This window comes from Zingiber officinale, chromosome 8A (assembly GCF_018446385.1).
Source record: "Zingiber officinale cultivar Zhangliang chromosome 8A, Zo_v1.1, whole genome shotgun sequence".
Taxonomy (NCBI): domain Eukaryota; kingdom Viridiplantae; phylum Streptophyta; class Magnoliopsida; order Zingiberales; family Zingiberaceae; genus Zingiber; species Zingiber officinale.
Genome location: NC_056000.1, coordinates 3,281,178 through 3,301,774, shown reverse-complemented (window position 1 = coordinate 3,301,774; position 20,597 = coordinate 3,281,178). Strand labels below are relative to the sequence as shown.

At 39.2% G+C, this 20,597-nt stretch overlaps 3 protein-coding genes, 1 long non-coding RNA gene and 1 pseudogene across 4 annotated transcripts; all 5 read left to right on the top strand.

The window, feature by feature from the left end:
* Window positions 1-123: 123 nt before the first annotated feature.
* LOC122012634 lies at window positions 124-7,062 on the top strand (annotated as a pseudogene).
* On the top strand, window positions 5,386-7,258 carry LOC122009665 (T-complex protein 1 subunit gamma-like). The gene is made up of 7 exons (XM_042565920.1): window positions 5,386-5,396; window positions 5,527-5,728; window positions 5,778-5,912; window positions 6,250-6,354; window positions 6,493-6,567; window positions 6,655-6,729; window positions 7,196-7,258. Exons 1-7 carry the CDS (start codon window positions 5,386-5,388, stop codon window positions 7,256-7,258), a joined length of 666 nt encoding a protein of 221 aa, XP_042421854.1.
* A 987-nt stretch (window positions 7,259-8,245) lies between these two features.
* Window positions 8,246-11,007, top strand: LOC122011944. Its single transcript, XM_042568382.1, has 3 exons — window positions 8,246-8,508; window positions 8,582-9,844; window positions 9,927-11,007. The coding sequence occupies exons 1-3, from the start codon at window positions 8,374-8,376 to the stop codon at window positions 10,791-10,793; spliced, it is 2,265 nt and encodes a 754-aa protein (XP_042424316.1). The 5' UTR covers window positions 8,246-8,373; the 3' UTR covers window positions 10,794-11,007.
* A 2,103-nt stretch (window positions 11,008-13,110) lies between these two features.
* Window positions 13,111-14,550, top strand: LOC122009660 (protein FAR-RED IMPAIRED RESPONSE 1-like). Its single transcript, XM_042565916.1, has one exon. It carries the CDS (start codon window positions 13,111-13,113, stop codon window positions 14,548-14,550), a length of 1,440 nt encoding a protein of 479 aa, XP_042421850.1.
* Window positions 14,551-14,658: 108 nt separating this feature from the next.
* On the top strand, window positions 14,659-15,769 carry LOC122008849. Its single transcript, XR_006119409.1, has 3 exons — window positions 14,659-15,296; window positions 15,375-15,433; window positions 15,610-15,769. It is a non-coding gene; the product is annotated as an uncharacterized LOC122008849 (long non-coding RNA).
* The last annotated feature ends 4,828 nt before the right edge of the window (window positions 15,770-20,597 follow it).

Below are 20,597 nucleotides of genomic sequence, written 5' to 3'. Positions count from 1 at the left end.
GCATGCGTTTGATGATTTATAAAATCGAAGGAAGGAATTTATAAAGAAGACGGGGGCCGATATGTAAATAAACCACGTTGTTGGAATCGAAATGAATAAAGATCAAAAGCGATCCTGCTAAAGTGGATCCACGCGGGACGAGGGTTTTAAACTCCGCTCCCCGTCGTTGCCGCCGCCGTTCGTGCTTCGTTCAGACAAGAAGAAGGCTTGTTTCCATCTCGGTGTCTTTGCAGCCATGCACGCCCCAGTCCTCGTTCTTAGTAATTATCTCTCCTTGCTTTTAGAAACCTGCAGATAGTAGGGGTTTCTGATCTCGTCTTTCTTTTTCTTGGCACCAGACTGGCGGTCATTTCTTTTATGTTTGTTTTCGAGGCGAAAGTTCTGTTTTTGGTCGGTATTTCATTTTATTTATCTTGGAAAAGAATAGCTATTGTTCTTTTTAGTCCTCGGTCGTTCACTGGGGGTATTCGACTTGAATAGTATGGAAATTAGAGAAGAGCTGGGGTGGCTTCGACTTTCTTGTCAATTTTGGTGGTTGTGTATATGTTGTATTTCTAAATGTTTAGTTGATCCCAGCAAGATTAATGATTTGGAGGTCGCTGATATTTACTGTTTTCCCTTGTTTTGCCTGATCAAAAAAGCCTGTAGCCCTTATGTGATTCATTTGGAACAATGAAGCTTTTCTTATTTTCATAATGCTAGATTTATTTTCTGTGCCTTTGCCATTCAAGTTATCTGACAATTGCGCTTCTTGTGAGCAGAGGATTCCTTAAAACGGGAATCTGGCACTAAGGTCCATCATGCTAATATCCAAGCATCCAAGGTGAGGATATGTGCCATCTGTTATGATAGTTCTCTGTAGACAGAAACATGCTTTACTATGTATTTCAGTGTCTCCAATCTTAATTTGTGCTAAAATAATTATAGAATTTGCTTGGAAATTTTTTATCTTGCAAAAGCAATATTTATAGTTGTTAGGTGAACAAATATCAAAATAAAGATAGATGGAAGCTCTGTTTTGTTGGCCCACTCCTAGTCACTTGAATTAGTTCCTGCCTCTCAGTGTCAATGTAATTCAGTAGTTTCTGAGACAGACTAATATTTTTCCTTTTATCTCATCATTGTTGATACTGAATGTTAGTCGGTAATCATTTTCATTTTCATTTTGTGCACAGGCTGTGGCTGACATAATCCGAACTACTTTGGGTCCTCGATCGATGCTTAATATGCTGCTTGATGCTGCAGGAGGTCTGTTTGAAGATATTGTTGCTGACGTAAAGTAGATACATAATTCTAATGCAAGTTATTGCTCATGTCATAATGTTAAGTGTTCTTCTCTTGTCTGACTTATGGAGCTCAAGTTATTGTGCATAATCATATCATATTGTTTAATTGTTTAGATAAATGCAAACTCATTAGGATATTATTGATATGCATCTGCTTGCAAAACTATCAAGTTAGATTTGTTAATGCATATTAGTTGGATAGACATATTGCAGCATAATTATGTCAGTAGAGTATCTCTTCCAGTTTGTATTCACTTCCTTTTAAGTTGAGTTAGAACAAAGGGATGGTGTGAAGTCATTGATCATCGTTCGCTTTTGACATTATTTCAAATGGAATCATAGATTGTGAAATCTGAATTGTTATCAGACGATAGTAGTAACTTTAATCAACCTCCCAAAAATCTAAACTTTAGATGGAATGGGGAAATTATTAGTTTTATTCTCCTTAGGTACTCTCTGTACCTTGATATAGATTATTGTTATTGTTCTTTTTGCATATATTAAAGTTAATTGGTTTACCAATTATCACCAAAGCTCGAGCCTCTCAATAATGGACTATCACGCTTGTCCAAGTGAAACTAATGGGCACAGACTATAGGCAACCCGGCTTCAACAATGTTTACATCCCTCATTTGGCCGTATTCTATTTACAATTTGATTCTCATTTCTCAACATCCTTCCTCGACCATTAAACTCTCCATTGACCTGTTGAAATGGTTTTGCCAGGTATCGTAGTCACCAATCATGGAAATGCTATTCTACGCGAGCTTGATCTTGCTCACCCAGCTGCTAAGGTACGAGTTATAATTTTCATTGACCTTTTTACTTTTTACATCTCTAATGTCAATGATTTGTTAATAGTGTTATAGTAAAGATTCTATCAGATCTTTCATGGCCAGCATAATCTTACTAATGATAGTTTCTGAGCTGGTAGTCAATGATTGAACTGAGCCGCACACAGGATGACGAAGTTGGTGATGGCACGACCTCTGTTATTGTTTTAGGTGTGTCCTGTGATCTTTCTTATCTTGGTATGAGTTTGTGTTATTTCTCATTATGTCTTGATGAGGCTTAACTATGGGCATCATAGAGTTACTCTGAGAATGTACAATTTGGATTCTTCCTTCTAAGCATCAGTTGAATAAGACATTATTGTGTAAATTATCTTCTACATCTTCATTTATTATTATTTTTTTGTTGTGATTGCATTTTTTTTCAATAAAATTTTGCATTGTGTATTTTGTCTTATGAGGCCAAATATAAACATCTTTGGGTGTAGTACTGACTTTTCACATCATTTTCTTTAAGCTAGGGAGATGCTCCATGTTGCTGCAACTTTCATTGACAAAAACTATCATCCTACTGTTATATGTCGAGGTGATTTTTGATAAAATTTACATCTGCAGAAGCCTTTTGTTTATTTAGTTTTCTCTAACAGTGTCTAGCCTCTCTTTTCAGCATATAATAAAGCTCTAGAAGATTCTATTGCTGTTCTTGACAAGCTCGCAATGCCTATTGATGTGACTGATCGTAAGTACTACACTGCATCTGATATTTTTGCATTGCAAAACAAATTGATGTTTGTGACAATTGGTTGAATCATTGTCATATTAGTCCCAACTATCAGGGTGAACCATGTAGATCTTACCTTATCCTTTCATTAATTATGTTAGCAAGAGTTTCTTTACCTATTCTATCTTTGAATCTAATAGATACAACTTTGCAACTATAAAAAAAATGTCGAACCAAGTAACACCGAACTTGGGGCGACCGGTCCGGCCCCACGGAAGTTTTCCACCGACCGCCAAGGTAAATTGCGAAGCGTCTGTGGCGGGCGGCCGTAGTTAGGGATCGAACCGCGGATGTCTGGTGATAACTTTACAACTATAGAATCTATTGGTAGTCTTTAATTTAATTTGTCTGGACTTATTCTCTTATTTTATCCGGTATCAGAACTACACAAATTGCTCTTGAATAGTACTATTCTTTTATTTAACAATTCTAGTAACTACATACACACATCCATTATAGCATTCTCAGTTTGCTACACTATTTTTTGTGCATATTGTTTTCTAACTATCCTGTACTCAGGTCCATAAAGTATGCTCGGTTGTACCACTATGTTATAGAATATCCTTATAGTTTAAACGACACGCAACAGCCACACAAGATTTAAGGATCTCTTCAGTTCAACCACTCACCTTTTATTCTATTATTGTTATCTCCATCGCTATCTCCTCTTTGTTAAAGATCCAAGATATCTAAAACTCTTACATGACAATTGGTTAAACATCTCGTCTTCATTATGCTAATATATTTTCTGGCATGAAGTCTGAATGGAGTCATTCCCTTGGATGCTCTTCACAGGTGCTGCAATGCTGGACCTTGTTAAGAGTTGTATGGCACAAAATTTACTGGACAGTTTGGGGACTTAATTGCTGTGAGTATTTTTTTAAAGGTGTCGCCATTTTTTGTTTTCAATGTGTAAGTTGACCATCTGATAAAGAATTTTGCTTATACCAGATGAACAAAGAACTTTTGTCGTGAATGTCTGTTTGTTTGTAATGGACATAGATGATCAACTATTAGTTGGTATCAGTTCAAATTCAGCCTGTTATCTGTAGTTTGAGATTTTAGATCATGGTTCGTAGTGTGTCATATATGCATATGACTTTATTCTACACCTAAGAATTCTAACGTTCTTTACATTTGTTTCTAGGATCTTGCTATTGATGCTACGACAACTGTTGGTGTGGACCTTGGTCAAGGTGTTCGTGAGGTTGACATCAAGAAGTATATAAAAGTCGAGAAGGTTCCTGGTGGTCAGTTAGAGGATTCAAGGGTTCTCAAGGGAGTAATGATTAATAAAGATGTAGTGGCACTGGCACCTGGGAAAATGAGGAGTAAGATATTGAACCCTCGCATTATCCTCCTTGATTGCTCTCTTGAGTACAAAAAAGGAGAAAATCAAACCAATGCTGAATTAATAAATGAAGATGACTGGTAGGAAATTAATTTGATCTTCACTTGCAACATTTTGACGAACAACTTCTTTCTGATTGTAGTGTTAAGAAATGTGTGACTGGAGAAGAGAGAAGATAAAGTCTTCATTTTGTCAGCTCAAGGCAAGCCGGGTGTTTAAAAGAGGCTAGTGTTAGGGGGTCATAGGTCTTAGGCGAATGCTGAAGAATAGTGAGTTACAAAGATGTATATTAAATAATATCAAATACAACTGATTCAAAGGAAATTAATAACTGATTTAGTAATAGGTCAAAGGAATGACGAGATATGAATTGAAGAAAAGGAGTCACTCCCATGTTATCCAGGTAGGGAAGAAAATTGTTAAATTGAAAAAAAAAAAATTGAAGAGAAGAGATATATTACCTTTTGCAAGTGCAAGTTGAATTGCTGCATACTTACCGATACAGAAATTGTGCAACCTGTGTTGCTTTTTTTTCCCCACTGATACAGAACTTGTGTATCCTCTTATCTCTTTATTTCTCACTTCTTTGATCTCCTTTTTGCCTTCTATATTCACAGTTTAAATATCTATTTTTGATCTTCTTGTCTTAAGGTGGTGAATAGTGTGTTGGATTGTATACAAACTTTCTTCATTTTTTTTTTGTATCAAAACCATGCCGGCAGAAAACACAGTAGATGTTGAAATGGGGGAGAAAAAATGAAAATCTACTTTTAAGTTGCTGTATTGAGTATGTCTCACCTTTGATACTTCAATTGCACCAATCTATAATTACTTTGCCTTAGTTCCTCTAGATGTTTTAGGTGTGGTACCTTAATGCCTAATCATGCGCCTATTGTGTACCCATCATAAGCAGCCAAAAATTACTTGTTCATATTTTATTAAGATGGCTATTATATGGATAACCAGCAATTCCTCTTGAGGTGAAATGGCTCTGCCATGAAGTTGGTTTTCCCGAGTATGCCAGTATCTAGTCAACCTGGCATGCTCACAGTCTAACAGAAATCTAGGTATATAGAGTTGTGTTCTGTCCATTACCTAAAGATAGCTTTTTTTTAGGCGGATAGTGGAGCTAATTTATTGATGAACCAATAGCATCTTTTCAATTCTCTGACCTCGATGTCTGACTGGTATCAAGAAATTATACCTTTTATTGTCGAAAGCGAAGGTCCTCCAAAAATCCAGTCATTCATCAAGATGATACCTTCTTTTCTCTGCATATGCTTATTGAAGATGAACCAGCATTTCTGCATTTGTCAGGGAAGTACTGCTGAAGATGGAAGAGGAATATATACAAAATATGTGCATGCAGTTACTAAAGTTCAAACCTGATTTAGTGATTACTGAAAAAGGGCTCAGTGATCTTGCGTGCCATTACCTCAGCAAGGCTGGAGTTAGTGCTATCCGGAGATTGAGGAAGACAGACAACAATAGAATTGATAAGGCTTGTGGGGGTGTTGTTGTAAATAGACCAGAGGAGTTGCAAGAGTCTGATGTTGGAACTGGAGCAGGGCTGTTTGAGATCAAAAAATTTTGGTGATGAGTTTTTTGCATTTATTGTGGATTGCAAAGATCCGAAAGCTTGTACTGTGCTTCTGAGAGGTGCTAGTAAGGATCTCCTGAATGAGGTTGAAAGAAACCTGCAGGTACGGTTCGACGTCCCCACCAATTAATTTAAATTATTTATGCATCCTTCAATAATAGTAGATGTTGACAGGATGCAATGGCAGTTGCCTGAAACATTTTGAAAAACCCAAAACTTCTTCCTGGTGGAGGTGCAACTGAGTTGACAGTATCATCTGCTTTAAAACAGAGGAGTTCCTCAGTTGAAGGAATAGAAAAGGTGGCGACCTTTATTTACTTATCTAATTTGTTTATTGTGCAGTTATTTGAAGTGTACCTGCATTGGCATTTGACACCAATGTTCAGTTCATTTATGTGCCATATAGCAGCTAATTGATCCTTCTATGTGGTTCTCATTAGTGGCTCTATGAAGCTGCTGCTATAGCTTTTGAAGCAATCCCACGGACCTTAGCTCAGAATTGTGGGGTAAATGTAATTCGTACAATGACTGCTCTCCAAGGAAAGGTAAAGTTAGCCCTACTGTGATCAGTTAGTTGGCCGAGTCTTACTCTGGTGTGATGGATTATGCCAGTTAGATGCATTGATCAACCATAGTCCTCAACTGAAACGAGCAGTTTCATTTGTTTACTTTCTATGCTGCAGCATGCTAGTGTCGGAAATGAATGGGTTGGCATTGATGGAAACACAGGTGAAATTGTCAATATGAAGGAACGGAAGGTCTTGTTTATGCCTCCCCTTTCCATCCCATACTCCTGTTTTTCATTTTTCTCTCGTTTAAATATTCCTGTTGTCCTTTTCCTTCAGATTTACAATGTGAAGGCCCAAACGTTTAAGACAGCCATTGAAGCAGCTTGCATGCTTCTGAGGATTGATGATATTGTGAGTGGTATAAAGAAGAAGCAAGCTCCTGGGTCCGGTCCAACCCCATCTAAAACCAAGGTAGAGGAGGAAGGAGGAAGGAGAAGCAGACAACGACCAGCTAATTCCAGAATAAACTGAATTGTTTGGTTTTTCCTCAACTTGAAAGACCTTCTGGGGCTTTAACAATGGTGTCTTGGTGCTCTGTCGCATTCACGAGATGAATTCACTTGCTAAATTTTGTTTTTTACTAGAGAAAGTAGACATTTGGTATTCTTCTTTCACCAGAAGTGTATGTGAAACAATTGTCGGTTCATACTTCATGCTTTAACGGTCAGGAATTTTTTTTCTTTATCCACAGAATGCATGGAAAGATTCTGAGCTGACATAATATGTTTTATCATTTCTCCAGATCTGGGTCTAGCATCATACATATTTAATCCAAAATGTTTTCATTTTTTGACCATTAAACTACTTGCAATTTCAGGGGCCATTATTGAAGTTGAAAAAAAAAACAGAAGAAACTGTTGGATCTATTTCGAGTCTTTGACACTTCTCATCATCTATAAATGGGAGCAAATAATGAGAACGTTTATCCCAAGCGGTTACTTTATGTTCAGAGCTCGTAAATGTACTCAATAATGAGATTGATTTGATTTCCAACTACTCATGCATGTTTGAACACACGAAGATGATGAGAGATCGAGTTGAAGCTTAAAGTCTTCGCTTGACCAACCAAAAAGGGGACCAAAAGTAGCCCATTAAATGTTAAACGTGTAAACAGCCCACACCGCTCCACGACTACATGCTAATTGCATTTATCATGAATTTAAATAGATCATGAGACCAGTCTAACTCTCAACGACTCAGGTTAGACTATTGCTAGCAAGTTGCATCAATTTCAACCAGTTCTTTGTTCTTTGTGTGTGAGCGTGTGTGGAGAATCTTGGCACAAGGGTTTGTGGCCTGCTTACTCACAGTCAACAACTGTGGCACATGATGTTCTCCACTTGCTCTGCAACAAAAACCAACTCCACTTGCTTGTGGAGGAAGAAGGAGAAAGAGGAGGACAAAGGCAGTCAGCATCCACTCGTTTCCTTGGTGTCCTTTTTGTGGACCTCGAACTTTGACTGATGTCCTTCGTTAAGAATTTTATATGGTGTAATACTTGTTTATTGTTACGAAACGTCAGGCAGGGTGGCAAGGATAACCGAGTTTAGCTGATGCGGTCGAAACATGGAAGAAGTTAAACGGTGTTCTGATTGATTGGATTAATTCGAGAAGCGGGGCTCACCAGTGGACTCGTTAATACGTACGGCAAAGACACCGACCAATCGGAGTAAAAGGAAGGTGTAGTTTTCCCCTATCTTTACGGGACAGGAAACATGATTATAGCTTATCCGAGTGGTCGAAGGCAGTGGCGTACGATTAGTTAGATAAGGAGTTGTGGTCCCTGTCTTGGTGATGATGGCAGAAAGATCACAGGATGGGTGAGGGCAAAAACGTCATTTAGCCAGCAACAGAGCTTCAAAAGGAGCTGAGAGGACCGAAGTTTCTCGTGAGGAAAGGCGCGAGAGCGAGAGAAGAGAGAGAGAGAGACACGACATACGTTACGGGTTGCGCCACAACGTCGTTGTAGATCGCGAGAGGTAGACAACGGCGGTGATGGCGCCGAGCGCTGGCCGAGGCCTCCTCGAGCACAAGCACTTCGATCGGCAGATGGGCTGCATGTCCGGTTTCCTCCACCTCTTCGACCGGCACCAGATCCTTGCACGGAAGCGCCTCCCTCCACCGCCAATGGTGAGTATGCAAAATTTGGCTGCCATTCGTCTCCCCTTTGTGCCGTTTTTGTGATGCTGGCTTCTGATCTCAGGTGATGGGTTCGTTCGCCTCGCCGTCGGAGATATCGGATGCATCCTCAGGCTCGATGAAGGACGGTCTTCGGTCGCCGTCGCCAGATTTTCGTTCTCCGCCACCGCGGCCGCACCGTCTCCCGCTGGTCGAGGTCATTGATAGTTCGAGGTCCTCGTTACGTTCCAGAGATACTCAGTGCCTTTCTCTCGACGGCGAGAGCAGACACCGCGCGCGCGGGGCCTGGTCGGCGGCTGTGGTTGTCTCGCCCGGCGAACAATCTGATGCCTCAGAGGCGGCGGACGAAATCAATCGGAAACGTCGCTCTCCTAGTGTCGTAGCGCGGCTAATGGGGCTGGATGCTCTACCGGATTCTGCGGTCGACGAGGGCGGCTGTGAATCTGGCCGGCCTGAGCTCCGTCGATCCGCCTCCGAGTCTCGCGTTCCTGGACACGCAACATCCTACCGGTTCCTCGATGGGGACGTCTACCCTAAACGATCGCCGGCGGAGGCGGACCGTGTCTCCGTCGAAGAGTGGATCAGAAAGGCAAATCTCGGTGACATTCGTGTTCCTGAGGCGAGGAAGCCTAAATTTCAGGCGAAGACACCTCGCCTTCCACCGCTTCAGAGGAAGAGTTCCTTTGACGCGGACGAATTCTTCCCCGAGCCGAAGAGACGCGGATTGCTCCCAATTGAACTCGAGAAACGGCATTTGATTCGAGGAATGGATGAAGCGCCGAGGGATTTGGAGACGCTGAAGCAAATACTGGAAGCTCTTCAGCTCAAGGGACTTCTCCACTCCACGCCATCTGATCACCAGATCAGTGATCGCCGCGACCTCTATTCTAGGTTTTCCAATTACTCACCAATCGTCGTCATTGAACCTGTTCCCTCGCCGCCCAGGCCACCATCAACAGAGCCTCGTCCGCAGATGGCTTCCAAATCCATCGCTGGTCGGAGGAACAACGTAGAAGAGGCAGCCATTCCTTCGCTACGGCAAAACCGAAGGGTAGAAAATGGGGCGAAGGAACGGGCGCCGAACTCCTCTGCCAAGCGGAGGATCTCAAGTGCGACGGATTCTGTGCAGACTCTGCTACCACGACCCCGAACCTCAGCCGCAAATCCACCTAAAGCCCCTCCTCACCGAGTTGCAACTGTTCCAGCATCTGGTCGACCACAGTCGAATCGGCGACAAAAACTAGAGGTAGCACCGAAGCAGAGAATAAACTCGCCGGCGCATGGCGATACGAACGCCACCGCAGCCCCTCCCACAATGGACGTCGAGGTATCCTTAATTGGCAACATGGCCATTCTTTGTTTACAATTTTCTTTGGTCTCACGTGATTTGGATTTGGGTGGTGATGCAGAAGTCTTGGGCGGAGGATTACTGGGCGGGACGGCAGCTGCTGAAGCGGTGTGACCAATTGCTGAGCAGCATCGCGGAGTTTACTACGGCGGCGCAGGCTGCCGTCGCGGTGGATCCAGTTGCTAATGCAGCAGCGGAGCAGCAACCAAGTCCCGTCTCGGTCCTCGAGGTAGCCTCGCCGCCGCGCTCTCCGTTAACGAAGCGCGCCATCGATTTCGAAGGAAATCAGTTGCCTGGTTGCGAAGAGGAAATGGTTGCATCAAATGACGGAGACGATTCTTCGGCGCGAGAGGAGGAGGGAAAGGAAGATGTCCAGAGCAACGACGATGATTATGCGTGCGTGGCGCAGATCCTGCGATCTTCTGACAGCCCCGCCGGCGCTACCGACGTGTATGCTCGACTCGAGAAGCGGCGCAGTGCATTCAAATCCTTACCTCTCCACCGCCGCCTCCTCTTCGACGCGGTGGCGGAGATCCTCGACCGGAAACGCTGCGCATCGCATCCGCCCTGGGAGTTCTTCGTGCGCCCAGGCTCCCTCTCCGCCGCGAGCCAGAGTGCGGGTGCCGGCCCGATGCTGCCGGAGGTTTGGTCGGAGCTGCGGCGAGCGCGTGAGCCAGTGTTCGCCGACGACGTCAACGTCGTCACGTGCATGGCGGCTCGCAGGGACCTCGAGCGGGAGGACCACGACGGCTGGGCCCGGCCGTCCGCCGAGGTGGCGGAGGCCGCCATTCAAATCGAACGGCGGATATTCAAGGACCTCGTCGACGGCACCATATGCGACCTCGTCGACGCGTGCCCGCCGCGGGAGCCCAAACCGAGCAAATCGAACGGTCGGCGTGGTTCAATCAAGATCAACAAACGGCAGTGATGGATCGCGGTACTTCTAGGCCCAGTTTAAGCTCAATTGGGGGCCAACATAGCGTTTTCTGAATGATTGCGATTAGGAAGGGGGACAAGGCACATGGTGAATGGTAGTGAGGGTTTGGCAGATAGCAGGAGAGGCGATGCGAATGGACAATATCGATCAAATTCAAGAAGGAAGAGATCCTATCGGATTCAACCTATTACTAGCAATTTAAAGGTAAATCTGATCAGATCGATCAGATTTTTTTTTTCCGTTCCCAAAACAGTGACGGTTAAACCACTGATTCAACCAAGTTCAAATTGGCGATTTTCTACTAATCCTCTCTTTTTTATTTTCATTTAGGACAAAGACAGAGACAACCACTAGCTGTTGATTTTGTGAGGTATGTTGGCGAGTGTAGTAAGTTTTCCAGAGGTTCTGGCTCTAATCTTTTCTTCTTCTCAGCTGTCTTTTAATAGAAGACAAAAAAATTAAATGTTTCTATTATAGATATATGTGCCTTAGTGAGTCTCATTGGCTCATTGCTAGCTGAAACTTAGTAAAGAGTTTAAAAAAAAAACAGCCACATTAGCGTCCCACTCTAATAGAGGGAGGTTCAATAGGAGTGGAGGTGTTAAACGCATGATGAGATACTCATAGGAGATGAAACCTTGGAGATCGACCTTGTTTGATCTGGATAGAATATCATGTGCTTACCCTCTAAGTCAAACCTTGAGGCAACTTAGTGGAGAGTTAAAGCAATCATTGTATATGACTATAGGCTGACCTAACGTCGTTATTTGTCATGACAAATTGTTTCCATGTGATTAATCATTGAATTAGGTACACCGGATCTGTGATTGAAAAGTCCTGTGTCAACGAAAAAATCTAAGGGAAAAAGATGCTTAAGAACTTCATATTGTCTTAACTAACGTTGAAAATATCATTTCTTGTTTTGAATCCGTAGCGTATTCAACAGAAAATTTACACTAAGCAAGATACCAGTTAATTAGGAAAATAATATAGATACTATGTAACATATTTTTTAAAATATTGTATTGAAAACCAGTTGATTATTTTTCAGAAAATATATTTTATCTGAACAGCTAGGTCACTAGGACATTTGCGCAATATATATCTATTATTGCAATTTAAATTGGGAACTGTAAAAAGTATCAGAGTTATTCTCATATGTTTGTTTTTCCTGCAAAATAATTTACTTATTGAAAAAAAATAAAAAAAATACAGAGAGAATATAGATATTTTCATTAGAGAAACGATATGCTCAGCGAATACAAAGCACGAAACGCTCAGCGAATGAGTCAGCACATCTTACGTGGAGAAAAAAAAACAATAAAAAAAAAACGAGGTCAAACAGCCAAGCCCTAAATCGCACGGAGTCAAACAGCAAGCCCTAAATCGCTACCTCTCCCTCCTCCTCCACTGTCGCCGCTCCCGTGTCTTCTCCTTTCTCCTCCACCTGCAACGCGACGCGGCTCGGCTTCGCCCCACGGCCGCGGGAATCGCTGCCTCTCCCTTCTCCTCCACTGTCGCTTCTCCTTTCTCCTCCACCTGCGACGCGACGCGGCTCGGCTTCGCCCCACGTCCGTGGGAATCGCTGCCTCTCCCTTCTCCTCCACTGTCGCTTCTCCTTTCTCCTCCACCTGCGATGCGACGCGGCTCGGCTTTGCCCCACGCCCGCGGGAATCGCTGCCTCTCCCTTCTCCTCCACTGTCTCTTCTCCTTTCTCCTCCACCTGCGACGCGGCTCGGCTGCGTAAGGTAGGCTGCATAAGCAAATATGCTTCCCTTATATTACTGTCATTGTCGAAGTTACTAATTTTCCGCAGTTCTTTTAAAGCTACTATAGCTCTTCCCTAACCTTTAACAATGTTGCTTGACAATGGTGATGATTGAACAATTCATGAACTTTCTTGTCTATTTCTGATGAACCAACATAGATGAATAGACATAGCAGAATCTATTACCTTTAAGATTTCTTTCTATGCAAAGAGTTTCCAATGTATAGGAAGTGGATTCATTCATTGTATCTTCTCCTGTATTTTAGTTAAATTTCATGATTTATTATCCTGCTTAAAGCGGAACCTTGATTGATACTTTGTTGTTTCTTCACAATTCCGACTCATAGTTCTCATTTCAGTTTTTTTAATGACGTTCTTAAACATATCTTTGTGCTATTATTTATTTATGTTTGCTAATAACTATTTTGTTTGAATTTAGGTTGTAAAATTGTTATGGAGCAAGAACTATTAATTGAGGGTGATGTGTAAGTGTTGGGTGATTCGTCAAGCTCAAATACACTTGATGCTCCACAAGTTGGGATGTATTTTTCATCTGAAGAAGAAGTCCGTGCTTTTTACAAATCATATGCCCAAGGTCTTGGTTTTGGTATTTCAAAGTTGGGTTCCAAAAAAGGAGATGATGGTCAGATAAAGTATTTTTCATTCGGATGCTCTAAAAATGGTAAGACCGTTCTTAGAGTGAAAAATTCCTTTTATCCTAGAGCTTGTAGCAAAACAGATTGCAAAGCAAAGATTAATATTACAGTTCAGAATGATGAATTATATGTCATTACTAGTATTCAACTAGAACATAATCATGCATTAAGTCTAAGGAAGTCAAGACATTTCAAATGTAATAAAGTGTTAGATTCCCAAACTAAGAGGAAATTAGAGTTGAATGATCAAGCCGGAATAACTTTGAGTAAAAGTTTTCAATCATTTGTTGTTGAAGCTGGTGGTTATGAAAATTTATCGTTTGATGAGAGAAAGTGTAGAAATTATGTGGCTGAAGCGCGGAGATTAAGGCTCGGGAATGGTGATGCAGAAGCCTTGAATAATTACTTTTGTCGTATGCAATGTAGAAATTCAAATTTCTTTTATGTAATTGATGTAGATGAAGATTCTCGCATAAGAAATATATTTTGGGCTGATGCAAGATGTAGGGCTGCATGTGATTCTTTTTCTGATGTCGTTACATTTGATACCACATATCTTACTAATAGTTATGATATGCCATTTGCTCCGTTTGTTGGAGTAAATCATCATGGTGAATCTATATTACTTGGTTGTGGTTTGATATCTAAAGAAGATTCAGAAACTTTCATTTGGTTATTTAAATCATGGTTGGCATGCATGAGAGGAAGAGCTCCACGAGCTATTATTACGGATCAATGCAAAGCTATGGAAATTGCAATTCTTGAGGTATTTCCCGACTCTCATCATCGGTTATGTCTTTGGCATATTATGAAAAAACTTCCAGCTAAGTTTAGTAGTCATGCCGATTATAAGTTGATAAAGAGAAACTTGAAGAATATTGTTTATAATTCTTTGACATCTACAGAATGTGATAACAACTGGAAAAAATTTATCAAAGAATTTAACTTGGAGAAAAATGATTGGTTGAATTCTTTATATGAAATTCGTCATAAGTGGATGCCTGTGTATGTGAAAGATAAATTTTGGGCAGGGATGTCGACAAGTCAAAGAAGTGAAAGTATGAATGCTTTTTTTGATGATTATGTTCATTCAAAAACAACTTTGAAGCAGTTTGTTGAACAATATGACAATGCTTTGAAAAGCAAGATTGAAAAGGAAGATAATTCTGATTTTGCATCTTTTAATTCAATAATTCCAGTTATCAGTGGCAATCCAATTGAAAAGCAGTTTCAAAGTGTTTACACTAACAAGATATTTAAGTTGTTTCAAAATGAACTACGAGGTTTGATGTTTTGTAATACTTCATTTGTGAAGGAAGAATGATTAACATTGTTTTTTGAGGTGATGGAAACTGTATATGGAAAAGATGGAACAACTCCAAAAGAGATTTCCTTTTGGGTACAATATAGTGAGTTACAATGTGAGATGAAGTGTTTGTGTCGTCTCTTTGAGTTTCGTGGAATTGTGTGTAGACATTTGCTTTCTGTTCTGGTAAAAAGAAAAGTCACTACAGTTCCAGAAAAATATATTTTGGAACGATGGCGCAAAGACATTAAACGTGGATATCAACGAATCACCAATATTTATGATGATTCTTCTCAGCATGCAGAGGAAAGACGAAGATATAATAATCTTCAACCATTGTTACAGGAAGTGGGACAATTTGGGTCAAAAAATGATGAGAGATGTTTTGTTTTAATAGGGATATTAAAAGAAGCAAAAAAAAGGTTTATGGATACCAATATTGGTGATTCATTGGATGGTGTTCAGGATAGCAACATAATACATGAGGAATCAAGAAATGAGAGCAAAAAGTTTCACAGCCCACTGAAAGTAAGGTCTCGTGGACGTCCACCCACGAAAAGAAAACAATCCAAAATTGAACAAATTGAGAAAAGGGCAAAGGCAAAGTCTCGAAAAAAGGTTTGGTTTGTATATTTGGGTGTAATTTGTTACTTTGGTGTTATGTTATATTGATAATTTATATAAGTACATTTGTCTACAGGGTTCTATAATTGATAGAAAGCAAGATGACTTATCAAACATTGAAGAAATTGATAAATCTGCAGGTTTGATTGTAGATTCTTCATTTATTGTATTTCTAGCTTTTTTTTTGTTAAATCTAAGTGACGATTTTGTTCTTATAGAGAGTCAGAGATTGTTTAGATTGGATAAAGAACTGTTGGTTCCTAATGATGTTGTTCAGGTATCATTATTTCTTTTTTCATTGTAAACTTTCTAATGTTTGACATATTACCATCATGTAGCCCTTCTATTATCGGTAACTATCATGTAGCATCATTCTTTATATCAAAATTCTGTGTTTTCTATGTAACATTTGGTTTGGAAAGAAAATATTCAAGTATGTGGACATATGTGCAGACAATGGAGAGAACAAGGTCTTTTGAGAAACCTATTGATTTGTTACAAATGCATACTGATTTGTTGAAGGTATCTTCTCTTATCTAGAAAGACACAAATTTTAAAAAGAATTGTTCACACTCCTTGGCTTGATGGTAGATGCTCATGATTCTCTGTTTGTTCCAGGAAGGTAAAAGTGCAAAGATGAATTTTGAGATTAATGATTATTCAGGATCGGGTGGGAAATGATCGCTATACTTCCAAACCATCAGATTATGAATGGAGATGAAGTATTCCATGAAGACATGATAGTTAAAATGTTGCTACTGGAATGTAATAGAAGATTGTAATGCACTTGAACTTCTAAATTTTGTGTATTCAGTTTGAAATGAAGCATAAATCTGGTGAACAAGTTATTTCCTTAGGTGATTCTAATTCTTCTTATTTTTATGACATTCTAAAATGTTGGCCTATCATCAAGGGTGATACTGTTAAATCCATAATGGATTTTTATTTTATTTTACTTTTCAGTACGTCAAGGTTATTGGTAAGCACTACATCTATTATCTCTATTGAAGAAGAAAAAGAATCCTTATTTCATAGCTTTCTCTATTTTGCAGAGTGGTATATCGATTTGTTTTTTAATAATATTGTTAACAAATTGAAGGAGGTACACCCTCTTTACATCAAGAGTAGCCAGCATACTTTTACACAAAAGGGGGCATTCCATTCGTTTAATAAAATTTTCTTGTTGATCTTCTATGACAATTAGGTTTTTTCTAATATTTGTCAACGTTAAAATATTATCACATTTTGAAGATATCATAAACCTTGAATAAGGAACGACAATGAAATCCCAGTTACAAGGGGAGATACTGAATTGTGAAGCTCTCTCTCATTGCAGATCAGATAATTTGAACATGAAGACTTTTGCAAAGGGAGAGTCGAAGTGTGAGCTTCACCACATCGCATTCCCCGGCACAATGAAGACTTGGTTTGCAAAAGGAGTCGTCAAAGTATGAGCTTCACCGGATTGCATTCCCTGAGCACCCAAACGATTTATACAAGCAATGAAGACTTGAATTGCAAAGCAGAGGCATTGATGTGCAATGCTCCACCACGTTGCACACCCTATGCATCAGACATTTAAAGAAATCATACCTTGATATCAAGGACAAATTGTCAAGAATGAAAAATCTTTTCCAATAAAAGATATAATGCAAAACACTTCAAGAGAGAGACACTAAGGACAGCAACTACATTTCATCAACATATACAACTTATCTATCGAAAGAATTTCCCGATACAGAAACTATGTCAATAACCACCAAACGTACAAACCCATAACACTGCAGGATCAAGGGTATGCTTAATGTGCAACACTTTTCTTTTGCAGCTTGTAAAGAAACCATTGTAAGTCAACATAACTGAGAAGGTATATTAAATCATAAAAACACTGATAAGGTACATTAAAAGCCTAGAAACATCCTTCATTACATCTAAAGTTATTTGCTTATAATAAATTACATCAACCACCTCAAAATCATCACAATCCAAGTAAAGACAACTACAACGATAGCAACTCTAAACTTCCTATTCAGTGAACATATTTCATCACTCAACTTTATAGTAACAGAGTTGTTCACATCCTCTAGGAGATCATTGCAATCAATTGCACCCTTGAAACTATTATTTTTCTTCAATTCACTAATCTCCATCTGTAATTTTTTGTTATCCATCTTCAAATGATTAATAATTGCTTTAGTTCTCTCTGACAATTCTGGGTCATGTCATAAGAAGAAGCCGCATCCCCTATCCTGCATATCGAATAAACTCAATGAAAACCCAATAGTTTGATTTTGAAACAATATATATATAAATAAAATTTACTCTAAATCTTGGGCATGAAAAAAAACGCCTTCCTGGATTAGTTTCCTTCCATGATATCCAGAGGGTAGCTCTTAACCCACAATAACATGATATATTGGGAGTTTCACCTTGTTCATCATTCATGGATCTTCGAGTCAAAGATGTTGCTGATGAAGAGCTGGCTTCCATGGATATTTGTTCCTTTGTCCTGCAATTTTTTTTCATATCAATAGTTATCCTTAGTTAACAAGATACATACTCTAATCGTTTCTCACAAATAATTCACATGCATCTTTGAGTTTCTAAACCAAACTCTAGTGTTGTGTTCACATGCAAAGAAATAGGACCATAGTTTCCTTTGATACAAGTGCCTAGCATAAAAGAAAGAAATAATCCTATAGAAGAACAACTCATCAATCATGACCAAAACATGTAATAGGAAAAATACAGCAATATAAGAAGAAATGTCAGCACTCTTCCAATCCTGAGCATATCGAAAAGGATAGCTCTGACATGTCGACTTGTGATGAAACTAGTACATAATGTGGGGCAACTAAGAGACCCGAAGCCAGAGATAAAAAAGTAATAGACAGTTTGCGAAATCTTGGTCAGTCCATGCTCGACAATATTCAGGTAAGATATGCTTACTCCAACATTCTGAATGAAAAAGTCTATAATTTGAACTAAGACAATGATCAAAATACAGACAATGGATATCCGAAATACAGACATTCGATATCTCTCGGTTGTTCTAGGAATATCATCATCACAAAAGCTTGAATTGACTCATGCAGATGATCGAGATCGTCTTCCAGCAAGGCAAAGGCAAACTCAATTCATTGGATAAATTGTCGAGCAACATTGTTAAAGGTCAGGGAAGAGCTATAGTAGCTTTAAAAGAATTGCGAAAAATTAGTAAATTCGACAGCAATATAGCAGATGAATATTTGCTTACACAGCCTACCTTACCTTCCCTCCGAAGGAACTATAAGGAAGAAAATAATCCTTACCTTCCCTCCGAACGAGATCCTCTCCACATTGACCAATTTAGTGTGTCGTTAGGGCGTGGAGGAGCTGTGACAGTGGAAGAGAAGGGAGAGGCAGCGATTCCCGCGGGCGTGGGGCGAAGCCGAGCCGCGTCGCGTCGTAGGTGGAGGAGAAAGGAGAAGCGACAGTGGCCGGTGGAGGAGAAAGGAGAAGCGACAGTGCAGGAGAAGGGAGAGGCAGCGATTCCCGTTGCAGGTGGAGGAGAAAGGAGAAGACACGGGAGCGGCGACAGTGGAGGAGGAGGGAGAGGCAGCGATTTAGGGCTTGCTGTTTGACTCCGTGCGATTTAGGGCTTGACTGTTTGACCTCGTTTTTTTTTTATTGATTTTTTTCTCCACGTAAGATGTGCTGACTCATTCGCTGAGCGTTTCGTGCTTTGTATTCGCTGAGCATATCATTTCTCTTTTCATTATTTGAATGTCATTTTATGTTTTTTTTTAAAGTTTGTTTGGCACACGAGAGAAAATATTGGTTTGAAAAAAAAATAGCAAAGGAAAAGTCAATTGAGTAAGTCTATGGAGCTAAGCTAGGTAGACTAGTCATCACAACTTTTATTACGGTATATCCAATATGATGTCTATTCGCATTATTAATTAAATATCTTATATCTCAAATTTCATAATAAAATATATTACAAATCAAATAATTATGAGTCTTAATATCTCACTTTTAAATATTAAAATTTTATAATTAAATATCTCTTTAATTAAATATTGGTACGTGACTATCATTTTATTAATTTACATTTAATTTTATATTTAAATAAAGTATCCCCATTAAATTTTAAAAAAATAACAAAAAAATAAAGAGCACGTGTATTGTGTACTCACTTTTTTTAAAATAAAAATCAACGAGTAAAATTTTTCGTCTGACAATGTCTAATATTCCTATCCCTTCTAATAGTGGAAATTTATAATTTGAAGATATTTAAAAAATATATCATCTTCAAATATCTCCATTACAAATGCTTTTAGATACAAATAACCTACTTAGAATTATTAGACCCACTCAAAGTATTCAATATTAGCTCCTTCATACTTGAATCCATTAAAACCTTGAAAAGTCAACTTAACTTGGTTTTTTTAACTTTGCCCGCTTGACTCGCCGATTGATTTTGACTAGATTGCTCAACTTATTTTTTGTCATATAATTTATGTCAATCTCAATTTTAGACACAAATATAAATATTTTCGATAATTTATCAAAAGGTACATCCAACTTTCTGAACTGATAAAAAAAGATATAGTAATTATCCAAGGTACACTAATTTAGTTTTTCCATTCTAAGCTCTACCAATCATATGTAACCTTAACATCTCTCCCTTCTCTCTCCACCCGTGAAAAGTAAATCTTTTTCCTCCTCTTTTTTACCAATTGATTTATTCTATTCGATTTTTTTTTTCAAACACCATTGTCATAGAAAACTAAAAATAATAATAAATGATATATTTAAATTTCATGTAACCTAAAAAAATCATAGACTTGAAATAAGTGCTATCAGAGTTTTCTAGGTCAATTAATAAATTTTGACCAAAAACTCACTAATTAACTTAGAGAGCTTCGATCACATCAATTTCATGACATATGGATTCTTGATATTACAAAAAGTTTAAATATACTATCTATTATTTATTTATGATTTTTGGGAGATATTAAAGTGTGATTGAAAGAATTAGTTGAAATCTCATCTGACCTCACGTGAGATTTCAGTTAAAATTGATTAATTAACTTAGAGAGCTCGACAGCATCCCCAACTCGATGGCATATCGAAGAGTCGATCAGTATCCTGCGACACAAAGTGTTACTGGAGTCCTCATCCTTGGCATTGATGCTCCAATATACTTTGCCAATGCAAGCTACTTGAAAGAAAGGTTGGTTTTGCATCGATCATTTAGTATTTTGATGAAATTACAAATACAAAGCATCATCAACAAACTGATGTTCTTTGATTGATAGGATATCGAGGTGGATTGATGAGGAGACAGGGAGAACCAAGGGGGAGACTAGTTTACAGTACTTGATCTTGGACTTGGGTGGTAATTAGCTCAGAAACATGAGGTGACCACAGATGATGTTTTCTGATTTAAACTTATA

Coding starts and splice junctions, on each gene's coding strand:
- LOC122009665 (XM_042565920.1), top strand. Junction 5,913..6,249: donor AGGTTGAAAGAAACCTGCAG/GTACGGTTCGAC, acceptor GGTTCTCATTAG/TGGCTCTATGAAGCTGCTGC. Junction 6,730..7,195: donor TTCTGAGGATTGATGATATT/GTGAGTGGTATA, acceptor TTGCAATTTCAG/GGGCCATTATTGAAGTTGAA.
- LOC122011944 (XM_042568382.1), top strand. CDS start 8,374: ATGGCGCCGAGCGCTGGCCGAGGCCTCCTCGAGCACAAGCACTTCGAT. Junction 8,509..8,581: donor GCCTCCCTCCACCGCCAATG/GTGAGTATGCAA, acceptor TTCTGATCTCAG/GTGATGGGTTCGTTCGCCTC. Junction 9,845..9,926: donor CTCCCACAATGGACGTCGAG/GTATCCTTAATT, acceptor GTGGTGATGCAG/AAGTCTTGGGCGGAGGATTA.
- LOC122009660 (XM_042565916.1), top strand. CDS start 13,111: ATGTATTTTTCATCTGAAGAAGAAGTCCGTGCTTTTTACAAATCATAT.